General features: G+C 49.9%; 5 protein-coding genes across 5 annotated transcripts; 2 read left to right on the top strand and 3 right to left on the bottom strand.

Annotated features, from left to right (window-relative positions):
* Nucleotides 1-13: 13 nt before the first annotated feature.
* LTR84_000128 (uncharacterized protein) lies at nt 14-690 on the bottom strand (the record flags this gene model as incomplete). The annotated part of the gene is made up of 3 exons (XM_064843759.1): nt 14-82; nt 141-379; nt 510-690. 3 exons carry the CDS (start codon nt 688-690, stop codon nt 14-16), a joined length of 489 nt encoding a protein of 162 aa, XP_064711619.1.
* Nucleotides 691-1034: 344 nt separating this feature from the next.
* On the top strand, nt 1035-6208 carry LTR84_000127 (uncharacterized protein; the record flags this gene model as incomplete). Its single annotated transcript, XM_064843758.1, has 2 exons — nt 1035-1268; nt 1322-6208. The coding sequence occupies 2 exons, from the start codon at nt 1035-1037 to the stop codon at nt 6206-6208; spliced, it is 5121 nt and encodes a 1706-aa protein (XP_064711618.1).
* Nucleotides 6209-6869: 661 nt separating this feature from the next.
* On the bottom strand, nt 6870-9404 carry PRP28 (mRNA splicing protein prp28; the record flags this gene model as incomplete). Its single annotated transcript, XM_064843757.1, has 1 exon — nt 6870-9404. The coding sequence occupies one exon, from the start codon at nt 9402-9404 to the stop codon at nt 6870-6872; it is 2535 nt and encodes an 844-aa protein (XP_064711617.1).
* A 1628-nt stretch (nt 9405-11032) lies between these two features.
* LTR84_000125 (uncharacterized protein) lies at nt 11033-12247 on the top strand (the record flags this gene model as incomplete). The annotated part of the gene is made up of 3 exons (XM_064843756.1): nt 11033-11199; nt 11251-11357; nt 11412-12247. The coding sequence occupies 3 exons, from the start codon at nt 11033-11035 to the stop codon at nt 12245-12247; spliced, it is 1110 nt and encodes a 369-aa protein (XP_064711616.1).
* Nucleotides 12248-13427: 1180 nt separating this feature from the next.
* LTR84_000124 (uncharacterized protein) lies at nt 13428-16262 on the bottom strand (the record flags this gene model as incomplete). Its single annotated transcript, XM_064843755.1, has 1 exon — nt 13428-16262. The coding sequence occupies one exon, from the start codon at nt 16260-16262 to the stop codon at nt 13428-13430; it is 2835 nt and encodes a 944-aa protein (XP_064711615.1).
* Between the last annotated feature and the right edge of the window lie 364 nt (nt 16263-16626).

The following is a 16626-nucleotide window of genomic DNA, read 5'->3' as shown; positions in this document are numbered from 1 at the left end:
CACCATCCTTGCTTTAAAATTTCTGGAATGACTTGACGGCTTTGCCAGTTCGGGGAAGGACACGCAACACGTTGAAACGGACCTAATTTACTCTGTCAGTATGGTATTCTCTTTTCCTAATCTTGAGATTTAGGCCTTACAGTCTTGCTGAGCGGTCGGCATTGGCCAACAGTGACGGTGTCCCCATCCTCGACACGGAATGCGGGCGAAACGTGTGCGGCGAGGTTCTTGTGTCTCTTCTCATATCGGGCATACTTGGGGACGAAGTGAAGATATTCTCGGCGGATGACGAGTGTTCGGTGCATCTTAGTGGAGATGACTTTGCCGGTGAGAATACGGCCACGGATGGAGACCTGTCCGGTGAAGGGGCATTTCTTGTCTGTGAGGATGAAATGTTAGAATTGACTTGAGCCCAGCCAAAGTCTCGAACTTGGAACTTGAAAGCTCAAAGCATTGATGGTGCTGTTGAACAACCACAGATTCCGTATCGCACCCAGTAATCTACTGACCGATGTATGAGCCGTCAATGGCGGTCTTTGGAGTTCTGAATCCCAATCCAACGTCCTTGTACCATCTTCGTCCACCCTTGCCGACTCTCCTGCTCTTGGTAGACTTGTTCTTGTGGTTGAGGAAGATATGAGGTTGCTTCTGGTAGGCGCGTTCGGACTGAACTGTCAACTCGGTCGCCATGATTGCGGTATGTGGTTGACGGTGGGTGCGCAGGAAGAGTGAGTTCGTCGACAATTGCAGTGTAGTGGAAGTCGTCTGGAAATTCCTCGAGGTTTTAGTGCCGTGCCCTCCAAAATCGGCTGTGTGCGAAAGCTTGGCAAGCTGGCGCCAAGATCATGTGATTGCGCGACAAGATGATTATGTCAGTCGTGTATTGACTGTTTGCATCCGGTTAGCGTCATCAATGTTGACGCGATCTCCAAGTGGGACGTGGATTGTGTCAGTCTCTCAACAACATTGTTCCTGCCATGTTTCGCTAAGTCACTCCCTCGACTTCATGATCCCTAAGGCGCACTTTGACCGAGATGGACGACCTCCCTGCTCAACGTCGGTCTGCGAAGCCCAAAAGCAGACAATCAATCGCTCACATACCCTCTTCCAAGTCTTCCGCTTTCAAGGACAACGCCACCACAGACATAGCTGCCCTGCAAGCCGAGCACGGTAAAAGTCTTGCAGTGGCAAAGAAGAAAGCGCGCGGAAAGAGCATCGGTCCTGGGGGTCTGGAAGCATTAACAGAAACCTCCGCAAATGTTGCAAAGGTGAGAATATGCTTCCAACAGCTAATAAATGGGGTTTTATTGATGGCAGACAGATTTCTACCCCGTTCCAGATCAAGTCAATCCTGAAGCCCGCGATTCCACTCACTCCACCGAAAGCGATTCCTACGTTCGATGAGCTGCGAAAACGGAGCACTGGCAAGGGAAAATCTCCTGCCAAGCAGAATGCTGAAGAGCTTCTGATAGACTTCTCAACCCCTGGGCCCAATAAGCAAAGTGGAGGAGATAATTCGTTTTCTGGTACAGAGGAGGCCTTGGACCCATTTAGCCCGATTGCGCGACGGACACCCGCGAAGAATGGAGCCAATACCGATGACATTGGGCAAGAGGATGAAGATGAGCGCAAACGTCAGGCAGAGAAGAAGGCAATACTCGAGCGAAGAGCTGCTAGACGGAAATCACTTGCCAACCGCCGAGTGTCATTTGCGCCAGAAGCAACCCTCCACACATGGAGCGTGATGGAGATCGCAGAGGATTCCACCACGAGCTCCGCAGCAAATTCAACTAGAAGACAATCATCAACCACAGTAGCACAATCACCCACGAAACCGGCGGCATCACCTGAAACCCCACGAACAATATCCGCACCAGACAATAATGAAGAAAACCTGCTGGTCAAAGAATCTCCCGCTCACCAGAGAGGACTCCACCAACAAAAGCGCCGAAGAAGAAGCTCTGGTCTTTCAGATCCTATGCTAGATACTTCACAAGACGAAGTCTTCTCTTCCAGTCCTTCTGGAGATATTGCAGCAAACAGCAGTCCTATACGGGTCGAAGAGGGTATAGAGTCTTCCGACGAATCAGACACTGATGGTGATACTGCAATGAGCATGGACGAAGCCACATCGCAAACAGTCACATCACAGGAGTCGGGATCGAGTACCCATTCCAGCCTTGAAGAACGTTTGCGCCAAGCTGCGAGCCAGGCGGGGACTCGCGGCATTGGCTATGATGAAAATGGAGAGGAAGAACTGTCGATGGAACTGGCAACCGGGACAGTAACACACGCCTTTCAACCTTGGGCTCGCACCCGTGGTCAGGGGCTGGATGACGGTGCAATGTACGACCAAGAAAATGCGGATCCTTTCTCATCTACCCGCCCGGTACCAGATTCTCGAGCTATGGAAGACCAGGAGATGGAAGAACAAGATCTTGATCAGACCGAGGATATGAGTATGGACGTCACCAAAGCTGTTGGTGGTATTCTCTCTAAGCAATCTCCAGCCAGTAAAATTGGTCAGTCGCCAGTCTCTCGTCGCAGAAACAGCACGCGGCGCCGCCGTTCATCTGGTGTTGAGTCTGCATTCGACGAAACTATGGATTTCACCGTCATGCAAGGTGGCATTCTCAACAATGAATCGGAGGAAGTGACGACGAATACAACAAGATCCCAAATAGTCGACGATGGTATGACTATGGAATTCACCAGTGCAGTAGGAAGTATTCTAGGCATGAGAGGCAATAGAGCGCCACTTGATGCAGAAGAGACTGAAGAAAACGAAACCATGGATATGACAGCTGCTGTAGGAGGGATCCTACCACCAATCGAAGAGCACACAGAACCACAGACCGATACCGACGAAGACCAAACCGCTGCCATGGACATGACTCGAGCTGTTGGCAGCATTATTCAAAAGTCACCCCCGAAGCCAAACAGCGCCCGAAGATCGTCCAGGTTTGGATCTGCGGCTGTTCCTAGTGCCTCGAGTTCGCAAGCACAACCAATGACTGCTCCAACCACGACCCCTAAATCAACTCCGAAGGGGTTGCTCGTCACTTCCGTTGCTTCGGAAACAGGAAGCCCAAGTCTTTCGCTCAAGCCGAGACTATCAGGTCGTACTCAGAGAAGTTCTGCTGCTACTGTGTCTACAACGCCACCGTCGAGAGCAAAGAGCCTGACTCCCACAAAAGCACTAAATGCAGCACACAATGGCACCCCCTCGAAGCAAATTACGCCACTTCCCCCTCGTGCGGAAACGCCCAACAAAACACCCTTGTCTGCGAATGTTGCAATTCGAAGCGCATCGCCAAAGAAGCTATTTAGAGCTGAAATACAAGCGAGAGCCTCGCCACGATCGCTCAAGCGAGAAACAAATATCAAGTCAAATACGCTTTTCTCCCGGAACGAGGAGACTGGTCAACAAACTCCCAGTATTATTCTTCGTGCCACTAGACAGAGTCTTGCTCGTCGCAGATCAAGCGGTCTAGGCATTGGGCCAGAACCAGAAGTAGTCGGATCTCCGCGTATCACCGAGCTGTTGGATCGGAGATCCTCGATCAGTGATACAGTGCCTCATTTCAAGCTAGGCGAGGAAAATCCGGCACGAGCACGCTTCGAAGATCCTCAGGTTTTAGGACAAGAGGTTGAAGCAGAACGTATCGAGGAACACAGACGGGAAAGTGGCCGGTTCATTATGGAACAAGAGGCAGACGAGCAAGGAGGAGGAAACAACACCATGCAGCTCAAAGGCATGATCGAGGCAATGTCACCCAGGAAATCGAAAGCTAGCAAAGTGAAGGGCCGCAAGAGTCTCGCTCCCGGTGGTGCGAAAGGTCTTTTGGGAAAGAGACCGGCTGAGCTTGATTTTGAGGATGACGAGGAGGTAGAGTCGACACCCAAGCGACTGAAAGCTGTTTCTAGGGAAAGCAGCCCGGTGAAACAGGTACATTTGCCAAAACCTCCAAGTAAGGATGAAACTACAGGAAAAATCACAACAAAGCTGCAGCTCGCGCTTCAGGACTTCTCGACCAACGTTAAGCTCACACCACAGATTGGACCTTCATCACCTGTCCAGACAACCGTACCGAAGAGCCCATCCACAGGAGGAAGATACAAAGATGTTCATATTGATGCAGATGCAAGACCAACATCATTTGAAGACAAACTTGACAATGTTATCGGAGCGATTGATGTGTCAACTGCCCAGATGCTAGAACATACGGATCTCCCTGATATGCCCAAAATCTCCTTGCAGGAATTCCTAAACAAGACCAATATTCATTTCATCGAACTCTCTACGACCAAGAGAAGGCACACCATGGCGCAATCTTTACCGGACAAAGAGTCACAGGAAGGCCCGCATGGTAACACCTTGGAAGAGACGTTCGTTGCAGCAGCTTCAACATTACCTCTTCTTGAGCTATATCAGCATTCGACACGAGAGCTCAAGTCCTACATCTCCACTGGCCGAAAGATTGTTCGATCGATTGAGGCCGAGACACTAGCAGAACAACCGCCACTGTTCCGCGAGTATATTGATGCTCGACCGGATGTGAAGTTGGTCATGGACAACCAATTCCGAAATGGGAAAGCTAATGCTCGTCTCCAAAGCAAGGAAGGCTGGTACCAATGGCGAGCTCAGCTGGTTGACGGGTTGAAGACAGGCTTGAAAGGCATTAACAACAACCTGTCCCATGATTTGAAAATCTTGAACGAACAACAGCAGATACTCGACAGTGTCATTCCTGGGCTGTTACAGCAGCAGATGGAATTTCGCAAGCAGAAACCGTCACTTCAGCAAAGTATCGAGGAGTTAGACAGTGTTGATCATGAAACCTTACAGACCACTCGTCGAGAATTGCAAGCTGCCGACGAGTATCACCTCCAGCGCATCACAATGTTGAAATCTCTTCAAGACCAAATGGATGAGAAGGAGGAGGCCTTGGATGCGGCAAGCGAGCTGAAGACCGAAATGAAAGATCAAATTGAAGAGGCAGACCGGGTAAGAGAAGAGCAAAAGGGCTGGTCAGGTGCCGATGTTTTGGCTTTCAAGACGAAAGTGGAACGTCTGGAGCACGAGACGGGATGGCGTCTGATCACAGCTGAGGAAGAAGTTGAGGAGCCCAACGACTTTGGGGCTGCACTTACAATGATGTACAAGAACGAGTTGCGCCTCTTCATGTATCCGCAGGTTTACCAGGCCACGCCTTCAACCGCTCGACGGAGGTCAGGCAGGAAGTCTGCATCCACCTCTGGTCCATCCGCACCTATCAGTCTCACTTTCGCGCCAATAAATGATGAAGGTATAGAATCTTCAGCGCCTCAACTCTCAACCGAGAAGAGATTCTTCTTGCAACTAATTCGAAGTCAACTTCACGCTTTCTCAATGATGCCAAAGGGCTCGATTTCAACCAAATCATTACTATCTACAGTTTCACAAGGCTGGGATCTTGCAGGCAGAATTAGTCAAGAACTTAGACTTCTGAACATGGTTGGGATCACGTCAGCATCAATTCTTGGTGATGAGAAATTGGGAGTAAGAGTCATGTTAATTCTTCCTAGGCGAGGGAGGGTTGACATCGAATTCGCGGTTACGGTAACAATCCTCACTGATGGCGATATTGTCGCCTCGACCAATGTCACCGCCAAAGCAGTATACGGGGCAGCCACAGATGCTCTGACCAGTTCGAAGACCAGAAAGGTGCAGCAAGCGCTCAGCAAGGAAATCGAGACCAGACATCTCGGCGATGGAGCTTGGGTCAATGCTGTACATGGATTCGAGTCATGGATCGCTGCACAACAGAAGCCAACACGCGAGACGAAGCAAGATGAAGAACCAGCCGTGGTCCAGGTCATTGAAATCGCTCCTCCGGCAGTCGCTATTCCAACAACATCTGTCAGACGTTCACCACTGGCTCCGAAGCGAACAAATGTCCTACAGAAGAAAACCCTTCCTGTGCCCAAGCAGCGCATTGAGAAGGCCAATTTCAACGTAAGCACCAGTTCTCTGCCCGCTACATCTGCACACGAAAAAGAGAATTTTAACCCGTCTTTGTCCATGAACAAGCGATCGTTCGATCAAACTAATCACCAGGATTTCCATGAGCCGGCGTTGAAACCAGCCATCCCACCAGAAATCCAGGAGTCTATGATGCACACGCCTATCAAGCGTGTGGGAGCATTGAGGAGGAGTCCTATCTGAGTACGACATGGGAGGAAAACTGGAAAGATGACAGGGCAAGATCACGCAGATGAAACAACAGGACTTTTGGCGTGTCTGGAGAATACAAGGAAGTTGAAAATTGGCCACTTGATCGATTGAGCGTTACGCTACGAAAATGAAACGAAATGATTGGTGCACTGCGGAGTTTATACACGGGATTAGATTAATATCATTCTGGACGGTTACGTGTCGGTTGTTCGGGAGCGTGTCATGTCCTTTGGCAATAAAGCAGATTGAGCTGGTGTTGGTTTGCAGGAGCATGATTTTTGTTCTCTGAAAAACGGGTGGTTTTGCAGTGCGACTTGATAGTCTTCTGGATATGCACTTCGGTCCCCGTCTATCCACATAGTGAGAACCGTTACGCTCGTGGCTTTTCTAGCATTATGAGTCTCAATAGCCAGCTTCATGTCTGAACAAGTCACTATTCTTTCCAACTTTCTTCCGCTCGAGATTGCTCAGTGCCGAGCCAAGTCTATGCATAGTCGTACTATTGATCAAAGTGTCAGCATGTTGAGTGGGCGGTGGTTGAAGGACTCTATGCCGTAGACGTAGTATTAGAGACATGACACATTTCGCCATTGCAGCATCTAAAGTCACTATTAACACAGCTACGTTGCAGCGGTGTATATGTTCGGCCCCTCTACCAACCACCACCACCACCTCCTCCTCCCCCACCATGACCATGGCCATGACCGCCCTTCGAGGAGCCAAAGCCGCCAGACTCATCCGAAGCACCAGCACCTTTATTAAACCCCTTGGAGGCGCCACCACCTCCACCACGCTGGGTCTTCTGCTGTGCGGCCTCGTGCTTCCTCAATTCCTCAGGGACACGGGAGATACTGCTCTTGGTCAACATCTGTTTGAGATCATACATGACGTCGGCGTCTTCATTGCCCAGGAAGGTGAGAGCCACACCGCTCTTGCCGGCACGACCTGTTCGACCGATACGATGGGTGTAGGACTCGATGTTGTGGGCCATGTTGAAGTTGACGACCAGGCTGACGTCGGGGACGTCGATACCTCGCCCAGCCAGATCCGTAGCGACAAGTACGTCGGTTTTGCCTTCGCGCACGGAGAGGAGAGCGGCTTCTCGCTGCTCTTGAGTTTTGGAGCCGTGCAGTGTGACAGAGGAGAAGCCCATGTGTTTGATGTCGCGCGCAACGGCGTCGCAATTGCGTTTGATGTTGACGAAGACGATGATTGGGGGGCGGAAGTCGCCTGAGGAGAGGATCTCCCCAAGGCGTTTCTTGCGTTTGTCCTCGCCTGCGACGAATTCGACACGTTGTTCGACTGTGTCGACGGCTTCACCAATATTGCCTATTGTGACGATCGCTGGGCGGCGGAGGTATTTGCGTGCTATGCGTTCGACTGCGACAGGCATAGTGGCTGTGTACATCATAGTCTGTCTATATCGGTCTTTCCCTCCAAGGTGACGTGACATAGCACGAGAATCTTCAGCGGCCTCCGAATCTGGTTTTTCGTTGCCCACAGGCAGTGCATCGAGGATTCGATTGACGGGGTCTTCGAAACCTAGATCAATCATTCGATCTGCTTCGTCCATGATGACATAACAACACTGTTCGAGAACAATGATACGCCGATCAATACAATCGACAAGACGGCCTGGTGTGGCAATGATTATCTCAGCGCCATTCCGTAGATTGTAGGCTTGTTCCTCGATTGAATGGCCACCAACAATAGAGACAACTGTGAATCCCAAGGGCGTGGCAAATTTACGTGCTTCTAATTCGATTTGTTGCGCCAGTTCTCGAGTGGGTGCCAGAATAATGGCGTAAGGACCATTGCCTTTGCGCATTTCGTCCTCGTCAAGTCTTGGTAGCTCCGCTATGTAGACCAGCAGAGGTAGCAAAAAGGCAGCCGTCTTACCCGAACCTGTGACTGCCACCCCGATGAGATCCCTGTTCTGAAGGGCGATAGGAATGGCAGCTCTCTGAATAGGAGAAGGGTCAACGTAACCCACCTCGTCAATGATTTCCAGGAGTTTTCGTGGTAATGAGGATTCTTTCCAGTTCCGCATAGGATTAGGGATAGCACCGCCTTTTGTGGCGATATTGAAGTCTTCTTTGAAGATACGCCAGTCTCTTTCACGCATATGCTCAAGTTTCTTTTCGCTCCAGTGCTTATCGATAGCCATACGACCGGAGTCTTCTTTCCTCCTCCGCTCCATCTCGAGGATTTCCTGGGCACGGGCAGAGCCACCTTCGGAATCTCTCGACTGCAATGCGGCAGCATATTTTTGCGCGGCAGCGTCAGCCGCTTGTTCATCGAAACCACCCAAACGACCTCGGCCGAAGAAGTTGGTCTCCGCGCGATTGTTGTAGATGGGATTATAATCGGGAGTAGTGTCTTCCTCAGCATTCCATTCGAAATTGAATTTCTTCTCTGTCGTCCTCCGTCTCTTTTTAAGGGCAGAGAAGGTCGACACGTTCATCTCAGCACCCATGTATCTCTGGCGGATGAGATCCGTCTCTTTATTTGCACTCCGATCATCGTCTGCCTGCCGCTTCTGGGCCTTTGAATCACCGCCAAAAGCAATCGCCTTAGGGGCTGTCGGGGGTTTAAGATCAACATCTCGGTTATGATCTCGAGAGCGCATAGCTGCTGGTCCCGTGGGTACCTCTCCGTTCCGAAGTGCCTTAGGTCCGGTAGGCGCAGCAGTCGACTTGGGTCGTTCAATGCTGGTGGAAACCTTTTGGGAATCATTTTGAGAAAAGCCGTTCTGGGTTTTGGACGAGGTTGCGGCTTCAACTTCTTTCGCACGCTTCTCCAAAGCGATGCGCTCGCGCTCGGCCCTCGACAGAAATTTAGGTTTACTAGCAGCCAAGTCGGCCTCTCTCTTCTTCCTCAGTAGCTCTTCCACGCTGAGAGGCGTAGCCCTCTGAGATTTGGCGGAGCCCCATCCCTTTTTCGTCGGAGGTTGTAGTCTCAACTCGTCTGCGCCTTGGTCTGAGTCACCTGCTGGCGGAGGTGGTACAACTTCTGGGGGTGGCGGAGGGATATTGGATGCGGTCGGTGGAGGTGGTGGGGCGGAATTATTGTCTGGTGGTGGAGGTGGTGGCTGGACTGTAGAAGAGGGCGGCGGCGGAGACTGTGGTCTTGATATAGGGTCAACAGGCGGAGCTGGAATGATCATGTCACGGCGGCCGTTCACCATTGTGTTAGCCATTTCGGCATATCAGGCTTGACCAGCACCGCGGGCTGGCGAAGATTAGATTATTGAAAGGACGGGCTTGAACGGGGCAAAGGGCGTGGATTCTAGATTGGAAGAAGCCTGTTGAAGTGGATTCTGCTGTTGTCGATGGTCTGTCTGAATGGCGGAGCCCTTTCAATGCTTCATGCGAAGACTTGATTGAAGTTGGAGAAATATTGCCAAGGCCGGATATTGGCACGTGCAAAGCTTATAGCGGCGTTGCTTCCAGGGGACACTGTATGCCTCTGTTCTACAAGTATCCGTACATGTCAACACCCTGATGGCCTTTCTTTCAGTTGCCCGAATGAGGACTGAACTCGGAGACTAGAGGATGCCTGCATTCGCTCAACTGGATAGAAAGCCCGCTATTCCCTTCAACCCGACACTACTCACTTTCTCCTTCATGATGGTAGTAAAGCTTTCTCTATCTCTCAAGTGGTCAAGTATATGTTGTGTTTTTAAAATCTCCGTCTTGAATACATAAGTTATAGGGGAATTTATGCGATTTACGATAGGGTGAATCCTCGAAGTGTTGTAACTTGCGCATTTCGCCCTGCCGATTCTTGAATGGGGTGGCCGCCATTCATATCTGACGTTATTCTGATAACACCAGTGCTCAAAAGATTCAATCCTATCAAACTGACGCGTACTACTCAAGAGTCGTGTAACGCTACTCATATCCATCTTTCTCTTCGTGCACTCTCTATAGAGCTTGTCATGGTTACTCGCTCTCAACGAAGCCTTTCACTCAGTCTTGGACGAGTATCTCAAGCTCTGCTGAAGAACGTTTAAATTGCGAATCAGCGTCTTGCTATCCGTGTCCTCACGAACACTTCTGTTATGGAAATGGCGTAGGTATCCACATGATTCTATGATCATTCCAGAAACCCGATGAAGGCTTGAAGCAAGCGTTTGGCCCCAAATTCTAAGACCGGCATGGATTACGAGAACCCTAACAGGGGAGGTACAGGCGCCACGAAATTGCGCCCCGGCCCTAGTTCCACGCGGCTTGCTAGTACAAGTTGGCTAGGTTCTTTTGTCATATTGCAGAGGACCAATGTTTTGGACCTCCCATGCAGAGCACCCCATTCTCATGCAGGAGACGCAAGGAGGTGCGCATGAAATTTGTACCGAATACAGGTCTTGAGATGACTACACAGTTCTGACAAGTGCTCCAAATGCTATGGACCTGCTTGATCCATGATTCAGCATCGCGGTGGCTGTCAAGAGATGTTACCTTGGTCACGTAGCCGTCTTCAGCAGTCTTGTTATGTACCTGAGCACGGTTCTGGGACTTCCCAGCCTGATACAGGCCCTTGGAAATAATGGCAATTCTGCCTTGCACTTCACACTATGAGTAGCGAGCGCTAGACCTGCAGCCACCTCTGCACACGAGCATCAAAAGGCAGCTAGAACAGGTCGTGGCAATCTTGTGCTTGGGCAACCATGCGGGTCCGCTTCGATCGAGCTCTGGATTCGTCCCCTCTGGTGAATCTCGATTGAAAGGGTCGCTCTTATGGTTCATGGTCGCACTCGCCGCGTCTATTCTTCATCTCCACGTCCTTCTCTTCATCTGTGTCCGCACCCTCAACATGCGGTCCCTTCGGATAGCAGTGACCAGCGTTCTCTTCACTATTGGAGCCATAGCCCAAAATGATTGCTATTATGCTGCTGGTGAAAGAGCAGGCTCGGCTATTGTGCCCTGTGGCTCCGGCGATTCCATCAGCTCCTGCTGCCAAATCGGCGACTTGTGTTTAAGGTATCACTTCAGAGGAAAGGGTCATATCTTCATCATACTGACGCTTCAAAGTGACAGTGCTTGCTGGAATCCTACTCATAATGTGACATACCTATATGGGTGCTCAGACCCGACCTATTCTGACCCTTCATGCCCATGGAAATGTGGACCTGATTATGGTGAGTCAATCTCCTGTTTTCGTTTCCAGCAGGGTTGCTGACTGAGTGGGCTAGATGCTTCACCATATGTTGGACTTGTTTACTGCTACAATACAACACAAGTTGAATGGTCGTGCACGCATCCGCCTTCCAACAGTGATTCAATCCAGGAGAACGCGCCACAGCAGTGTTATGACGACTCTATCGTTGCGTTCGCCGGGCCGAGTAGCCTGCAGCCCATATTGTCCCTTCCCACGAACGTCGGTGGCTCAACTGTATACTTCACTCAAGTGAATCCCACATCCTATTCGCTGGACCCGAACTACTCTCCAACGACCTCAATACGACTGACCGCCTCGGTCCCCACAGGTGTGGAGTTTGTATCTGATGTGACCAAGACCACTACTATAACACCCCCCGAGGCTGGATACACTTCAACAACGTCTCAGCTCTTAGCCACGAACACTGCATTAACATCCGCATCACACGCCGGTGGAGAGACCATCTCACCTACGAGCTCCGCCACAGCCCTCGAAGCTGACCACTCAAGCGCACTATCCACTGGCGCCAAAGCCGGCATCGGCGTAGGAATTTCCATCGGAGTTCTGGCTCTCGGGGCAATCGCCGCTATGCTCTTTTTTCGGCATCGAAAATCGCATCAGCCTGTCCCACAAACGGAGGAGTACGTGGTACCCGCTCCCCCACCTTCTGAGTCTCATATGAAGGAAATTCGCCCACGCCCGTTATCAGAGTTGGAAGGCTCAACATTACGTGACTTCAGATATTCACAATCTGGTTATGGCCACACGAGTAACGGTTCGATGCAAGATAGCTCCGCAATCTCATACATGACAGGTGACGCGAGGCCTCCTCAACCAACTGTACATCACAGGTTGCACGAAATGGAGTAGATATAAACACCAACCATGGCCCTGAGGAGATGTGGATATGTCTGTACGTTCATTATCCACGTTTCTAATGTCTTATCCAGAAACAATAATGAACCTACGGTAATGTGTGTGGCAATTGCGAAGCCGTTAGTTCTGTTGCTCGACTCAGCCTTGTTAGAGTGTTAGGGTGCATCGCAAACCTACTTTTGAGGCACCCTGCAGGCAACATAGCTAGACGTATACAGCAGGCTCCCGACCTCTAAGATTTAGGGGAGCCCCCCAAGGATTCCAATCACTCGTGTGTTGTCTCAAAAGCCTGAAACATGTCACACTTGCAGATTTCCTATGATAATTGATCGAAATTTGACAACGAAGGGCACAAAGCCCCACCATCTGACATCGATCGGCCACATAGGTACACAAAAGTCTCAATGATACAGATGAATTATTGCCTCATGTGGGCGAGGGCTTTGAGGATATAGGAGTCCGTCTATTTTAACTCCTTGCCTCCAGATGGCTCCTCACCAGATCCACAGAGATGATTATCGGGGATGCGGATAGGGCGAGTGCGGCTGGCTTCCTCGCGCTCACAGCTCACTATTTCAGATCTTAAATACTCTAAATAGTCAGTGTATCTCATAACGGGCATCTCAAAAACACCGGTGCGCTGCATGTCACGTTCCTTGCATGCCCTTACGAACCGCTTGGTCTCAGAGTGAAATATGAGCCGGTAATCGCGCCAACGAGCTTCCTATAAAATGTTAGGCATTACTTCGAACCGCGAAGCAGCATCACATGAAATCCAGGCATACCTCACCAAGACTACACATCAAGGCTGTAGGAGTAGAGGCGCCCGAGGAGAGTGGAGTGTTAACTTACCTCAGGTGATAGCATACTTACCCTTTCCAACGTCTTGTAATACTCTGAGTGACATTGGAGGTATTCTCTTCCATCCAATGTTTCATTATAATGCCGATCGGGGGTTCGAAGATGTGGACGACGAAGCAGCCAGAGATCCTGCTCCCGATCTTGCCCTAATCCATTACCTACCACATCTACGCAGTTTACAAGCAGTGTCAGGACTTGGACAGGTGCGTAGTATCCGGACGAGTAAATGCGACTCAGTTTGGGAAGGTATACTTTGGGCGCTGAAGCTTTAAATAGAGTATCTAATGATCTTTCAGCCATACATTCAACCATTTCATGTTGTCTTCGTACCCTGGACTTGCCCTCTATCAAAGCGGTTGATGCCAAACAAACTTCCATCTGCCCTGTGCTGATCCGGCAACGGCGATTTTGCGAAATTAAACAAAGGAGAAGTATTCACCCCTGCCGGTGCTGGCGACGAAAAGCTGTTAGTCGCGGACAGTGAAGATGCTCCTACGATTTCCGCTTTATCTGTTGTCAAAGAAGTACCAAACGCTCGTGTTGGAGTGGCTATGGAGCTAGTGATTTTTGTAGTCGTCAATGGGCTTAAAGTCGAAGTAATATCCATTGAGGGCAGGATGGGAGTCGCTGTGGAAGCTGTGGAAGCTGTGCTTTTTGCAGTCCAAAATAGGCTGGAAGTAGAAGTTAGATCCTTAGGGGGCAGGATGGGAGTGGCTGTGGCTGTATTCTTTGTGGATGTGAATATACTATGTGGTTGATCAGAACCCATATCCTTGAGATCGGCAAAGATACTAGATCCCGGAATCGTGAACTTGGACGTCGGTGTTGTAGCAGACACAGTTGAGGCAGAATTTCCAAGATCGCCTGCCGAAAGCTTTCTCTGAGAGGTGCTGTTCGGCTTCGTAGTAAGATATTTACTATAATCCAAGGTGAATCCGGATTGGCTTGAGGGTTGAGGACCGGAAGAAGAGCTTTGGCTCGTCCTGCTAAGGAACGGGACCTGTGCATGGGATTTGGGGATTAAAATATCTCTTTGGACGTGCCCAGTCTTCAGCTGGTATGTTTCGCTACCAGTCTTGGAAATGCTTTGTTTCAAGGCTGGCTGAGGAAGCTGGGCGAAAGGATGATAGTTATATCGGCTTGTATGTGTTCGACACCGTTTGAGAGCTTTCTCAAGAGTCGCCAATCGTGCATTCAGCGCCTCACGCTCGCTCCGGGTATCCGCCGATTCTCCTCCTGCCAGATTTCGTGTCTCCTCACTCATTTCCAGGACAATTTCGAGAGTGAACATAGCTTCAAGCTTCGAGAGCAAACATGACTCAACACCAAGAACAACAACATTATCAATGAAGTTTTCGATCGCGACCTGATAATAGGCTTCCGAATATTGGAGCAACTTAACTCGGGTATCATGATCGGAGCCCATAATCTCAGGACCTGGAGCTTTCCGCTGTTGGATGCTTGTCTCACCATTTTCTCGAAGACTTGCTTCATCTTCAATTCTTTTCAAACTTGTCTGAAGTCGTCGTTTGGTGGAGAAGAGGAAGGTGTGTTCGTAAGGGTGAAAGAGTTCGCGAGTTTTTGATTCAAGGCTGTCAATCTTGCTTTCTATAGTGTCTTCCAGGATGTGGTGATAGATCAGGTAAGACGTATCTCCCTGGGAAGGGCAAAGAAAGTCGAGCACTTTTCGTAGAAAATCCTGAACGACATGGATTATCTGGCTGGTATATCTCTCGGTCAGGACTGGCCACTTTTTGGATTGTTCTTTAAAAAGCACCCCAACCAGACGGGGGTTGAACAAGAATGACAGCTCCGGCCCTCTGTGTTCATTCAAAAGCTTCTCTACTTTGAGTAGGGCATCAGATTGGGTGATAGCTTCTGGAGCATGAGACGTTCTCCCCCCAACGAGGTCCTGATTTTGAGATATGTAAAACGAATGGCCCTGGCTGCGCATTGCTTCTTCGTATTCTTCTGTCAGTGCCATCGTTCTTGCCCGCAGCCGTTTGACGGGATCGCTGTCTTGGAAAAAGGCATCACTGTAGTTGCCTTCGAGAGCATCTCTGATTATTTTCCCATAATGCCTACTTATTCTTGTGAGGTAGACCAGGCGTTGATCAGAAGTCGTTCGAGACTCGCCTAGTAGCTCTAAAGAAGACTTGGTTTCTTTCACCTCTGTTTCCAGGGACTTCTGGAGTTCTGGTAGGACTTGAAGGATGTGCTGGTGTAGATATTTCGACAGGCTCAACCTCAATGATTTCATCCCAAGTTGCTTGGGCTGAAGCACACTTTTCCACTGTTCCTGACCGAACAGCTGGCTCTCAACGATATCTCGGTCAAGACCGTCAGTTCGCTCTTTGTCGTTTAGGCACCTTACAACGTGCCAACCACGTGTAAACTGGTATGAGGTATTTTGATTCCGAGCTAACTCCATTATCGCCGGTTTGAGGGAGGCTTTATCAGGTCGTTCCAGCACATCGGATTTGGTGATTACCCCAATACTGCGAATTCCTTTAGGATCAAATTCCCGTGAAGAGGTGAGAATGCCTTGATTGTCGATTACATTCTCCGCAGAAACGACGATCAGTATGATGCTCTCCTTCTGCCTGAAATAGTCTTCGACGAGGCCCTTGACCTTGACGATATCATCGGTGTTTCTGGACGCGTGAATAAGTCCGGGTAGATCGACCAATGTAAGATTCGGCAGCTCTCTTCCTTCAAGTCTAAGGTGCAACACATCCCGACTGATTCCCGACACTTCTGGCAGACCCATTTGCTTCCTTGCATCGTCCATCAGAGCAGGGATGCCATCAAGACTGTTGATTTCTCGCCGGAATGATTCCACTTTAGATTTATGGCTTTCGGATGCCGTCTCTGCAGCCGTGATGAAAGCATGTCCAGCGACCGCTTCTGCAGCAGAGTACCTCAATGCGATCTCCGTGGCGAATCTCGTGCAAATTGTTCCTGACACAGGGAAGTTGATTCCGGACAAGGCTCCTAGAACGGACGATTTTCCGCTACTGGTATCTCCACAGACAACTATCTGAGGGAGGTTGTGAAGGCCATGCTGCCGAAATTTGTCGATGTCGTTAAGCAGCTCGAGGCGTTCCGGCGATTGGAATGAACCAATTGCACTCTTACTAATGTCCATCGTGAATGTGTTCAATTTTGATGATGATGATCTGTGTCGAAAGCAATTGAAGTCGAGGGAGTTTCGCAATCTTTTAAACCCTCTACTAGTTACGGAGCTGTTCCCCATTTGTGACCTCAGCCAATTTGATTCTCCAGCTACGGAGGATGTTGTCGCCCATGCAACTTTGTGGCGCTGGGGGCCAGAACTACCAGCGCCGCGCTAAGTATGTATCAAGCTTCGCCCTGAAGCTGTTGTGTTGACAGACCATGGGAGCGTATGCTCAGCGGCTTCACACATGATAAAGGTGTAGCGAGTCCACGTATTCATCATCTTCTGAGACATCTGGTGAAACACCTCCTCGATAATCATACAGTAGGCGTTC

This window comes from Exophiala bonariae (genome assembly GCF_035927105.1).
Source record: "Exophiala bonariae strain CCFEE 5792 chromosome Unknown scaffold_1, whole genome shotgun sequence".
Lineage (NCBI taxonomy): Eukaryota > Fungi > Ascomycota > Eurotiomycetes > Chaetothyriales > Herpotrichiellaceae > Exophiala > Exophiala bonariae.
The sequence above is the reverse complement of the archived record's forward strand: the minus strand, read 5'-3'. Positions and strand labels throughout refer to the sequence as shown.